This window comes from Lampetra fluviatilis, chromosome 22 (genome assembly GCF_964198595.1).
Source record: "Lampetra fluviatilis chromosome 22, kcLamFluv1.1, whole genome shotgun sequence".
In the NCBI taxonomy this organism is placed as follows: Eukaryota; Metazoa; Chordata; class Hyperoartia; order Petromyzontiformes; family Petromyzontidae; genus Lampetra; species Lampetra fluviatilis.
In genome coordinates, this window is record NC_136296.1 from 9,780,704 (window position 1) to 9,793,133 (window position 12,430).

The 12,430-nt window shown below is 49.5% G+C and overlaps 1 protein-coding gene and 2 non-coding genes across 4 annotated transcripts; all 3 read right to left on the minus strand.

The window, feature by feature from the left end:
• Nucleotides 1-1,393: 1,393 nt before the first annotated feature.
• ASB7 (ankyrin repeat and SOCS box containing 7) lies at nt 1,394-11,475 on the minus strand. 2 transcript variants are annotated; one of them, XM_078866397.1, is made up of 8 exons: nt 11,371-11,475; nt 10,461-10,561; nt 8,714-8,819; nt 7,272-7,551; nt 5,768-6,246; nt 5,231-5,413; nt 4,342-4,555; nt 1,394-3,495 (listed from the first exon to the last, which is right to left on the minus strand). In XM_078866397.1, the coding sequence occupies exons 2-8, from the start codon at nt 10,502-10,504 to the stop codon at nt 3,194-3,196; spliced, it is 1,608 nt and encodes a 535-aa protein (XP_078722523.1). In that variant the 5' UTR covers nt 10,505-10,561; nt 11,371-11,475; the 3' UTR covers nt 1,394-3,193. The 2 variants fall into 2 exon arrangements, with proteins under 2 accessions (XP_078722523.1, XP_078722524.1); XM_078866398.1 differs by lacking the exons at nt 10,461-10,561; nt 11,371-11,475 and adding an exon at nt 9,311-9,534.
• Nucleotides 10,739-10,811, minus strand: TRNAA-AGC (transfer RNA alanine (anticodon AGC)). Its single transcript has one exon. It is a non-coding gene; the product is annotated as a tRNA-Ala (tRNA).
• TRNAI-AAU (transfer RNA isoleucine (anticodon AAU)) lies at nt 11,010-11,083 on the minus strand. Its single transcript has one exon. It is a non-coding gene; the product is annotated as a tRNA-Ile (tRNA).
• Nucleotides 11,476-12,430: the final 955 nt, after the last annotated feature.

The following is a 12,430-nucleotide window of genomic DNA, read 5'->3' on the forward strand; positions in this document are numbered from 1 at the left end:
GCAACAAGCAAAAAACAAAAAGGTTTAACACGTACGCTTTCGCGACCAATATTATTCATAATCAACGTTTTTGGGTTTAGATCGCGTTATTTATAAATGTGTCGTAACCCTCCACCACCCGACACGACCAATCAGTAAAAAAGTGTCACGTTGACAAAAGACAAATAGTTCACTGCTTTAGCCCACCGGTGTGTTGAAGCGTGAAACCACAACATTTACAATTTGAGTACGACGTTTCGCTGGTAATTGCATCCAGCATCATCGGGCAATTCGCCAGAATCGTGTCGGGTGGTGGAGGGTTACGACACATTTATAAATAACGCGATCTAAACCCAAAAACGTTGATTATGAAAAAAACAAAAACATGAAGAAAAAACATCTTAAAGTGAATATGTGACTCAACGTCGACATCTTGTGACTTATTCCCCTTGTGCACCTTGCTGCTCTGAATAAAGAGCGGCGGCTGCAAACGTCGAGCGATGGGCCCTCCCCTCCGAGTCGCATCAGTGGCACAGCACGCGTGAGCCAGCCCACCCTGGGGTCATGACCCCAAAACAATGGGATAACCACCTCGAGTGGAAAATTCTAAACAATGATATTTTTTGGTGTCAATAACCATTATTATCTCAGGATCACAATTGCGTTCGATAGGCGTTGTCTTGTTATCAAGTACTAGGTGTGTTATCGTTAACTTGCAGGACTGTATATTAACGTATTGGCAGTAATTCTAGATTTGAAGCTTTCGTGACTGCAAGGATTCATATTCTTAGGTTTTTTCGGTAAAGTCACGTAGGTAAAAAAACGTCGTGATTTTTATTTTATTTTACTTTTATTAATTTTAATTTTTTTTACCTACGTGACTTTACCGAAAAAACCTAAGAATATGAATTGGCAGTTCCACTGCGTTGAGTTTTTGTTGATTGAGTGGCATTAACGTCATCCAGGCCTATTATCTATGACTGCTCACAACATCGAAGTGTTTATATATGTCTGGTCAGGAGGTTGATTGGTTTCACTGATCGGCCTAGAGACGGCTGAATCGTCCTCATTGCATGAAGTCTCACGTTCAACATAAATAAATTATCACCTGTGAACCAAGCAATTTGCCTCCCGTACAGGTTGACTGACGGACGCTAAAGCCGATAAAGAGCAGCATAGGGCGCTCCCGGTTGCTTTACTCGTTTTTGATGTTCAGGGGCCGTCCATAAATGACGTCACGCACCTGGGGGGGGGGGGGGGTCAGACATTTGTGACGATGTGTGACGAGGGGGGGGGTGAGAAATGTGACGTCACATCAAAATGCGCAACTTTAAATAAATGTAGACAACACGTTATGCTTAATTAAATAGACTTTTTAATAAATGTTTTCTACTACAACATCAGAGTGCAGCGCCACATTAAATACGGACTACAATGACAATAGTTTAAAGCGATTTGAAGCATGTTTTTTTTTGTTTGGGGGGGGGGGCAGAGCTTTGTGACGTTGCTGCTATTGCTGATGCTATTACAGCTTCTGCTATTGCAGTTCGTGCTGTTGCCGCTACTGCTACTGGTGCTATTACAGCCAGGGCTGTTTTATCGAATAGGCACAATAGGCACTATGCCTACGGCCTACGAAAAAAAAACATTTTGACCATGTTTTTTTTGTATTATGCATTTTTTTGTCACCAATATATCTTCTTGAATAAGTATGTGTATTTTTATGGCTGCTCGTTGCCATTTCTTCGCAGTGGTAATAAGTCGTTGACTTGTAGGCGAGGCATATTACACCTAAAATAACCAACATCTTTCAGCTTAAACGAAAGCAAAGCAATATGGTGCTCGCCACGTGGTCATTCTGTCAGAACATTGAATTTGTTATCGATGAAAATGAACGGCATCCTTTTAAAGCCGCGTCATCCCATATGATAACCACAGTAAAACAGTTGAAGAAATGTTCTCTCATATATTTAGGCGTACCTTTTTTCTCTCTCAATAATCTCAAACCAAATCCGCTTATCTGCGGCACACAGCGCGTTCCCGTCGAATCAGGGCACAGACTAAACGATGGACGTATCAGCAGTAACGACATCTGTCCAGCGGCTGGACGAAGTACGCCTGAAACAAGCGAGTGACAGTGCCGGTAGTAGTGTCATGGGGCAGCAGCACCGTAGGGGCGGCAGTACCTACGAAAACAGAAGTAACAAGAACCTTAATCGGGCCCTCATTGCAGCTGGTGCCGGTGCTATCACAGCTGCTGCTGGTGGGATTACAGCTGGTGCTGTTGTTGCTGCTGTTGCTATTACAGCTTCTTCTGCTGCTATCGCAGCTGGTGCTGCTACTGCTGCTATCACAGCTGCTGGTGCGATCACAGCTGGTGCTGCTACTGCTATTAAAGCTAGTGCTGCTGCTATAATAGCTGGTGCTTATATTGCTATTAAAGCTAGTGCTGCTGCTATCACAGCTGGTGATGCTGCTGCTATTAAAGCTAGTGCTGCTGCTATAATAGCTGGTGCTTATATTGCTATTAAAGCTAGTGCTGCTGCTATAACAGCTGGTGCTTCTACTGCTGCTATGACAGCTGGTGCTGCTGCTATCACAGCTGGTGATGCTACTGCTATTAAAGCTAGTGCTGCTGCTTTAACAGCTGGTGCTTCTACTGCTGCTATCACAGCTGGTGCTATCACAGCTGGTGCTTCTACTGCTGCTATTACAGCTGGTGCTATCACAGCTGGTGCTTCTACTGCTGCTATTACAGCTGGTGCTATCACAGCTGGTGCTGCTATCACAGCTGGTGCTTCTACTGCTGCTGCTATCACAGCTGGTGCTGCTATCACAGCTGGTGCTTCTACTGCTGCTGCTATCACAGCTGGTGCTACCACAGCTGGTGCTTCTACTGCTGCTATTACAGCTGGTGCTATCACAGCTGGTGCTTCTACTGCTGCTATTACAGCTGGTGCTATCACAGCTGGTGCTACTATCACAGCTGGTGCTACTATCACAGCTGGTGCTGCTATCACAGCTGGTGCTTCTACTGCTGCTGCTATTACAGCTGATGTTGCTATCACAGCTGTTGCTTCTACTGCTGCTATCACAGCTGGTGCTGCTATCACAGCTGGTGCTGATATCACAGCTGGTGTAATCACAGCTGGTGCTGATATCACAGCTGGTGCTGCTATCACAGCTGGTGCGATCACAGCTGGTGCTATCACAGCTAGTGCTGTTGTTGTTGCTGCTGCTGCCGCGTCTGGCCACCACCGTTCGCTAGCGGGCCGCGGGGCAGGTTGCTCGGCCCCACGCCGCTGCCGCCACCACCGCCGCCACCACCGCCACCGGCGTGCCTCGGCGCCTCCTCGTCGCGGAAGTCGCCGTCGCTGAGGTCGATGCCTCTGAAGAGGACGTAGCGGAGCACCGTGGGGGGCAGCGGCAGCTCCCCGAGGCGAGGCAGCGCCCCCGCGCGCCACGCCGCCCGCCGCACCGCCGCACGGCTGCACTCGAGCAGCGAGCGCGGTCGGCCTGCGTTCGGCGTCGTTGGGGAGACGGAGGGACAGAGAGACACCGCGCGCGCCGTGGCGGCGGCGTGGGATGTCAGCCGCATTCAGCTTCATCGTCAGCAGCAACAGCAGAAGCATCAGCAGCTTCGTCAGCTTCATCATCATCAGCAGCAGCATCATCAGCAGCAGAAGCATCAGCAGCTTCGTCAGCTTCATCATCATCAGCAGCAGAAGCATCAGCAGCTTCGTCAGCTTCATCATCATCAGCAGCAGCAGCATCATCAGCAGCAGAAGCATCAGCAGCTTCGTCAGCTTCATCATCATCATCATCAGTAGCAGAAGCATCAGCAGCTTCGTCAGCTTCATCATCATCATCAGCAGCAGAAGCATCAGCAGCTTCATCATCATCATCAGCAGCAGCAGAAGCATCAGCAGCTTCGTCAGCTTCATCATCATCAGCAGCAGCATCATCAGCAGCAGAAGCATCAGCCACTTCGTCAGCTTCATCATCAGCAACAGCATCATCAGCAGCAGAAGCATCATCATCATCGTCGTTATCACCCATCAGCAGCAGCATTAACAGCTTCGTCATCAGCAGTAGCTTCATCGACATCAGCAGCAGCAGCAGCAGCTTCACGACAATCATCATGAGCAGCAAATGGAGTATTGGCAGCAGCATTGTCATGAGCAGCAGCATTGATCAAGTGCTTGAACTGAAACAAAACATCTCAAGCTGCCACACGGCCACAGATGTAAAGACACCGTCCCCATTCTCATTCGCAAATCCGAGGCTACGGAAATGTTTGAAATTCCACATTCCCATGGCCGGGTGGTAGGAGCCGGGGGGGGGGGTGGTGCGGAATCGTACATGCCGCTTGTCGCAGGAACTGCAGGCAGGGGCTGCCGGACCGCGCGCGCCTCGCGCACACGGAGAAGGCCGAGACTCCCGCGGCGTTGGGGGTCCCCGCGTGGGCCCCGTGGGCATGCAGGAGGCGCGAGCACGCCGCGTCGTCCCGCAGGGCGGCCACGTGGAGCGGCGTGAGGCCGTCGCAGGGCCGGCTCGCACGTGGGTCCGCGCCTCTCTACAAACACAAAGATCAGGGGGACCCCCCACCCCCCGTAGAGCCTTGAGCAGACTGTTGGGGCAAGTGCTGTTGGCGAGTAGCACCCGTGAAGGCCAATACGGCACACGACAGGGTGGGATGGCCAGTACCACGCCCGGCCGCCTTTGTCTCCCCAGTGCTGACTTTTTATACACATCGCACCAGGTGCTCATTTGAGGCTGAGTCGAGCTAGGGGAGGCCCAGGACCTCTAACAAATATTTGCCAATCTTGTTGGTCGCCGGGTTTGTAAAGCGGAGTGCTCACCACTGTGCCACCTCTCCCCACCGCCAGCACGACCACCACCTCCTCCACCACCACCACAGCCACTACCACCGCCTCTCCACCATCGCCACCACCAACTACCCCACCATCATTGCCACCACCTCCCCCACCATTGCCACCACCACCTCCCACCATCATCGTCACCACCTCCCCCACCATCACCACCACCAACACCACCACCAACATCGCCGCCACCAACTACCCCACCATCATTGCCACCACCTTCCACCCCATCGCCACCGCCACCTCCCCCATCATCGTCACCACCTCCCCCATCATCGTCACCACCTCCCCCACCATCGCCACCACCACCAACATCACCACCACCAACATCGCCACCACCATCAACCACCCCCTGGTGAGCGTGGCACCTGCAGCAGGAGGCGGCAGATGGTGTCGCTGCCCCGGAGCACGGCAGAGAAGAGCGCCAGGTCGTGGTTGGCGCGGATGTCGGCACGGCGATCCAGCAGCGCTCGCACGCAGCTCTCGCGCTCACGCATCACGGCCAAGACGAGCGCGCTCAGCCCCTTCCCGTTCTGCGCGTCCACGTCCGCCTGCCGTGCCGCCGTCGTCAAATAATTGCCTCTTCAACATCATCAACATTGCATCATCAATAGCCAACACGACCATCACCAGCACTGCCGTTTTCATCATCGTCATCGTCAAATATCCACACGACCACCACCAGCACTGCCCTCTTCAACATAAAAATTTCATTATAAATAGTCACACGACCACCACCAGCAACGCCGTTTTCATCATCGTCATCCCCAAATATCCACACGACCACCACCAGCACCGCCCTCTTCAACATCATCATCATCATTAGCCACACGACCACCACCAGCAATGCCGTCACCATGAAAAAACCTTTCCACAGACACACACACACGGACACGCAGACGTACCCCGTAGTTAAGCAGCAGTCGCAACACGTGCTCATGCCCGTAGCTGGCAGCCACGTGCAGCGGAGTCCATCCATCTCTGCTGCGTGCGGCCACCAACCCCAGCCGCCGGTCCACCCCAGCTGATCCCGGTCCAGACCCCAGTGGGGGTTTCCCTGCGCCGCGAGCATTGATTCCCGACGGAATCGAAGCGATAATTTGGGTCTCCGATAGAGCCACGTGCTCCGGTTGGGCTTCCGATGGAGATTCAATCTCCATGTGGGTCTCTGATGGAGCGTCGGCGATTAAGTGGGCTTCTGATGGAGACTCGATCTCCGGCTGGGTCACTGGCGGTGCAGCCACATGAGTTGGGGCACTCCCCGGTGCCGCCGCCACCGCTGCCGGTGACTGCAGCAGGATGCGCGCCACCGTGCCGCGCCCGCCCATGGCAGCGTAGTGCAACGCGGTGAAGTCGCCTTCCTGATCGCCGTCCCACGGGTCAACTGGGGGGCCCACAGACAGCGAGTTACGTGTCACCGATTAGGTGGTGGGGGGGGGGGGGGGGTCTGTGATTATACTTTTAATCGGCTTTTTCAATAACATTCTAGCGATGTTAACGATGTACTTATTGATCGCTGGGATGGCACTCTTTGGCAGTCCAGGACGGACAGTCTATTGTATGCATGTGTCCTGTAATTCTATTCCTATTTGGCTTATGTTGACATCGCGTTATTAGATGCAGTGTAACAGTGCTCCGTGTTAGAGAATGGCCTCTGGAAGATGGCATCACAGACTACTTCTGAGGTTACTCCAATTGCTTCTTATCCACAATAGGTGGTGCATCTACACCCATGCCCACCTCCAGAGCTGATTGTCACAACTTGTTTAGTCACAGAACCCAGATTAACCGAAAACATGCAATATGATGGGCTTTAATTGTTTTGTGTGAGTGGGCTGAATGAATTAAACATCACAGAGTGGCTAGACCTAAAATTTCGATTTAAAGCTTTCGTGACTGCAGGGATTCATCTTCTTGGTTCTTTCGGTAAAGTCACGTAGAAGGGAAAAAAAACATATTTTATTATTTCCCTTCTACGTGACTTTACCGAAAGAACCAAGAAGATGGCTAGACCTAGATTCGAACTCTGCTGGATATCAGCAGTGTCAGCTCATGTTCACTGGCATGTAGTGTAGGATGCATACAGTAATTTAATTTCATAATTGCACCGCAGTGAATGTTGTTCACCTTGAAGAGTTGCTGCTGCAAATGCGTTCGCACGTGTTCGATTGTTTATATGGTCCTTTGTCGTTATGATGCCGTTTTGTTGTATCACTGACAACATCTCTTGTGCCATTCCTATATCTCCGCCCCCTCCCGCCCAACCAGGGATGACCTTTGAGCTTACTCGCTCCTTCCCCCGGGATACAAAAACTATTGTTTTATTTCAGGAGAATACGGTAATTCCCTGCAATGGAAACACGCTTTGGCACGTTCCTGTGCGCGGCACATGTCAATGGCATCTCTGACCTCCGTGTTGCAGGAGCAGCCGCACACATCCCTCGCTCCCGCGCACCGTGGCGAGGTGTAGCAGCGTCCAGCCGTTGCGGTCGCGCACCTGGGCCACCGTGGCCCAGCCGTGGGAGTTCCCCTGGAGGTCAGCGTTGGCGACGGGAGCGGGAGCGGCCGTCGATCCGGGAGTCTCGTCGACGCTGGAGCCGATGATCTCCCGCAGCAACCGGCGAGCGGAGACCACGTCGTCGCACGCCACGGCGACTCGCAAGCGCAGAACGCGACCGGCGGTCGAGCGCTGGGCAAGGGGTGGGGGGGGGGATTGGGGGTAGGGTGGTGGGGTCAGGGATTGTATCGTTTATATTTTTTGTTACTGCTAAATATTTTTTGTAATTTTTTTCTTTGGGGAGGAAACCGGAGCACCCGAAGAGAACCCACACAAGCGAGGGGGCAACACTCTATCCCCGTACAGGTGGCGATTGGTCCACTTGCCGAGAGAGGATGACTCAAGAGGCGCGAGGAGGAACCACAAGACTAGCGGAGAAGACAGCAACAGCCACACGATTAGTGGGCACTTCCAAGCTCTGCGGTCCTCTAAATATCAAGGTGTTATTATCCAATCATTGAGTAATTTACATGTGTTTGGAAACCGGAGTGTCCGGAAAAACCCACGCATTCCAAACAGACGAGATAGGAGGAGTCCACATTTTTTTTTCTGCACCGCTTTCTCCTGGTGAGCTAGGGTATGGCACCTCGATGCCCGTGGGAAGGGAGTTTCACAACCGCTGTGTGATGAACCCCCCCCTCCAACCCTCGCTGCTGCCTCCACAGTGCTGGATGACAGGCAGCCACATGCCCGGCTCGTCATCACCATCACCAGCATTGTTTATAGGGTTATTGTGGTCGGCAAAATGAGAAGTAACATGTCAACACCATCATCAATCAGAATGTCACCTTTATTAGAACAATAAGCCGCTTAATTTTGTTGCCAGCATTCACAAGTGCTTTGTGAGGTTTTGGCAGTGCTGACTCATACCTGCCCTCACCCCTCCACCACCCCCCACCGCTTCATCAACACTGACCAGTGCCGTGATGTCATATCCCCGATCACCAACGTAGCATGGCAGGCCTTCATCCAGCAGTGGATCGGCAAAGTGCGATAAGTAATTGTTTCACTGATGCATACGTATGGATGAATTTAGGATTTTGGATGGTTGGATATTTAAGGGCAATTTTTGAAATGTTTTTGGATTTTCGGATAATTCACATTATGTACTAATGTAAATCTCCGTGCTAACAATAGTGACGTCACCTGGTCGCACGTGGCATCAATTTTGATAGGAAAATCACGCACGTGACGTCATGCAGGAGACAAAAAAATCGTCTCGGCCGAAGTACGCTCCATATTAAGGACTAATCCGAATATCGGGAACACATCCCTCGTTTGCTGTGTGGGTTACCACTCCACGCAAGGCTGGCTTCTCTCCTGCTCCCGATCGCTCGCTCAGTCTCTTGCATCTCTCCTTCACGCTGCCCGTGCTGCCCCCTCCTGCCTGCATCTCCAGACTGTGGGGCGAGAGGCAACATACTTCATCAAGAGGCCAGTCAGTCTTAGATTTGTAAGAGCCACCTTGGGTTGCAGAAAGACACATATGCACGTTGAACTTCTTTCGCACCGTACGTAACCAATCGCGCTAATCTGAACGTGCGGGGGAAGGACAACAAACTCAACACGAACATCAGTTCCAAATAAGTGTTGTGACCTGTAGGGTGGTGGCAGAGCACAGTGAATGCGACGAAACAGTGTCCGGTAGACCAAGTCCTAAACATGGGTGGATGAATCTACCCACAATGACCAGCGTGGTGAAGTATAGTCAAGGGACCCTGCATGACCCCCCATCCTGGAGGCCCTCATCCAGCAGTGGACTGACAAAGGGCTGTACACGTACAGTGAAATGTATGCATCAGTTAAGAGTAAAGTCTCGTGAAGTGTTGTACTGCTTGACGTGACATTTAAGGTGCAAGTAGTGACAGTGCAAACGAAATGACATACATACCTCTTTAAGGTCAATCTGCTCTCAGAACTCGAAGTTCACTCTGCAAGCATTACGCTCGATCCATATTATGTTGAATGCGGTGACTCACAAACTGGCAATATCCTTAACGATTTGATATCACTTCACGCCAACATCACGTACACAATTATATACAGTACACATATATAAACTCAACCAATAAAACAAAACTGACTGCGCCACAGAGTGAGTGAGTGTATCCGGCCTCTCTCTCTCTGAGGCTCTGATGCTGGAACCAAAATAGACCGAGATGGAATATGGGTGGGTGGGTGGTGGTGAAGGATCAGCTGTTGGGCTGTTTGGCCGTGGAAGGGGATGGTCTTCAGTGGTTACACAATCTCATCCTGGGGAACAAACATAGGGGGTTGACACTCCCACCCAGCTCTTGTTACATGGCCGTGAATTTTTTCACAACAACAACCACCACCACCACCAACCAGCAGCAACACGCGCCGCTGTGGAAATGTTTTGATCTCGAACTAGCGGCTTCTAGCGGCTGGCACGTGAAACGTAGCCTATTAGACGTTTTTAAAACATAAATTTTTACAAAACGAAACTCAACACACTTCGTCAAAAACGTTGCCTTAAAATAATTTAAGAAAATGTATTGCTGTGGATTTCACACCTGATGATGATTGCTTGTGTTGCAGTCGAAACGTCGTGAGAATTTTTATTTTATATTTATATTATTTTATTATTTCCCTTCTAAGTGACTTTACCGAAATAATCAAAATATGAATCCCTGCAGTCACGAAAGCTTTAAATCAAAAACATATTTAAGAAGTATATATATGGTAGGTGACGTTTCGGACAATGGTCCTACTTCTTAGTACATCAACAGAGAGCCCAAAGAGTGGATAAGTTGGAGACTGCACTTGTTAACACCATGGGGCCTGATGAGAATTACATTTCAGACGTGTTTTCTGATGACCAGTTTTTACATACGTAATGACAGGGTGACACCTGCCGGCTTGTCGGGGTAATTAAGGTTATATACTCTCCCCACCCAGTCTCTCCCCACCCTCCCCACCCTCCCCTCTCCACCCAGCCGTACCCCTCCCATTTTTGGATGCACAACGGACGGACGGACACAATAATCCCATGTGGGCAGGTGTAACCGGGAGGTTCCTACCAGTAAAACGAATCAATGAAATCGCAATGGGAGACGGGAGGCATCCTGGGGCTTCCTCGTGGCTCTGTCTGCTAGCGCCTCCTTGTGTCTGTCTGTGGAAACTGAACGATAACGTGGAGGGCCGGTCAAATGCACAATTAAAAACGTACACAAAATGTAACAGTGCTTGCTTTAAGACAATCCGTAATCATCATTAATGAAGTAGGTTAAACATGTAAAGTTAAAACGTTAATGTTTGGGGTGACGAACAAATATTGTGTAAAAAAAATATTGGCCTTTGGAGGATACGGGCATCGATCCCGTTACCTCTCGCATGCTAAGCGAGCGCTCTACCATCTGAGCTAATCCCCCACACATTTTTACAAGAGCTAACCATACCTCATATAACTACCAACATAACGCAATAGTGTTACCGACCGGTCAAAACGCAAACCATTTGGATTGCTATTGCAAAAATAAAATACACATATACAATGTGCAAACGATTGCACGAACAAAACATCGGTTCGAAGTCACTCCTGAAACCCCAAAACAAAATAAAAATATTCGTGGCCCGTACGGGGATCGAACCCGCGACCTTGGCGTTATTAGCACCACGCTCTAACCAACTGAGCTAACCGGCCAGCCGCAACGTCAGAGCACACCCTTTCCTCTTATAAGCACTACGACGACCAACTTACAACTTATCACCATCGTCACAAACCCGAGCAGTCGTCTTCCCATTCATCAAGCGCCTCAAATAACGTCAGCGCTGTCAATGGAAGTCGTCAAGCGAAGCCGTCGTTTTTGGAGCCATCCGCTTTAAGCCTTCAACAATGCGAGTTTAACTTCCCGACGAAGCTTGGAGAGCTGAATGGAGTTCAAAATGACTCACAAACGCCTTATTTGGACGTCTGTCAGGCTCATCTACCTTGCTGCTTTGCTGTAACATCGTCAGCCATCTCGAAGATATTCCTTTCTCAATCCGCTGCTGGATGAACACGCCAAATGGTGGGCACCTCCACAAAAAAACCACGTGACGCGTCACGTGTTGTTGTGACGTCACCAAGCCTCGCCCAGCACCTCCCGTCCAGCGGCAAACATGGGGACACACTGTAATGTCTTTAATTATAGTAGTCGAAAGTCAAATCCACTACTGGATGAGGACCTGTCCACACCGTGTGCGTGAGCATGGAAGTGCAGTCAAACGATACGGATTAAGGGGTTTAAGTTTACGTGTATGATGGTTGCCTGTTCCAGCACTGCCGGATAATCCGAAGATGACACTGATTTTATGTTCTCTTCAAACTGCACGTGCAATTACTAGCCACGGATAACATCAGTGTCGAATTATATTTTAACCAACGTGCATTTACCAGCGTGGAGTATACAGTTCAAACAACCGTGACAAGTTCATGTTATTGTAATGTGGAAATGTATTATCATGTATAAGTAATGTACAATAATACATGTATTCTGGGGATTACGGTATGAGACGCACTTTAAATCAAAGGTTTGTAGGTGACCAGATTTGTCTAAACTTAATTTAAATTGGCTACAAGTGTGGCGTGTCTTACTTTCTTATCCTAGAATAGTTTTGATTTTCTATTTTATGACAAAGTTGTAATTGTTTAATCGCGTTGTTTTCATTTTATCGATATAAAACGTAAACAAAATTCATATATTTAACGTCTATAAACATGTGGATTGTATTAGTTACATACGTTACCACACTGTACATTTGAACTGTACAGGGTGATCCAGATGTCTTGTGACCCCCCATTTAGTTCACCAAAACTTTATATATTTTAAAAATGTTTATTTAAAACAGATATGAATATGCGAAGGAATAAAACAAAGTTATGTTATTTGGGTCTTTCGGTAAAGTCACGAAGATGGGTTCAAAGAAAATAAAAAAACACAAGCGGTCGTCATCAGTAAAAGTTATGGGTCATACTCTTATGTTTTTTCGGTAAAGTCACGTAGGTAAA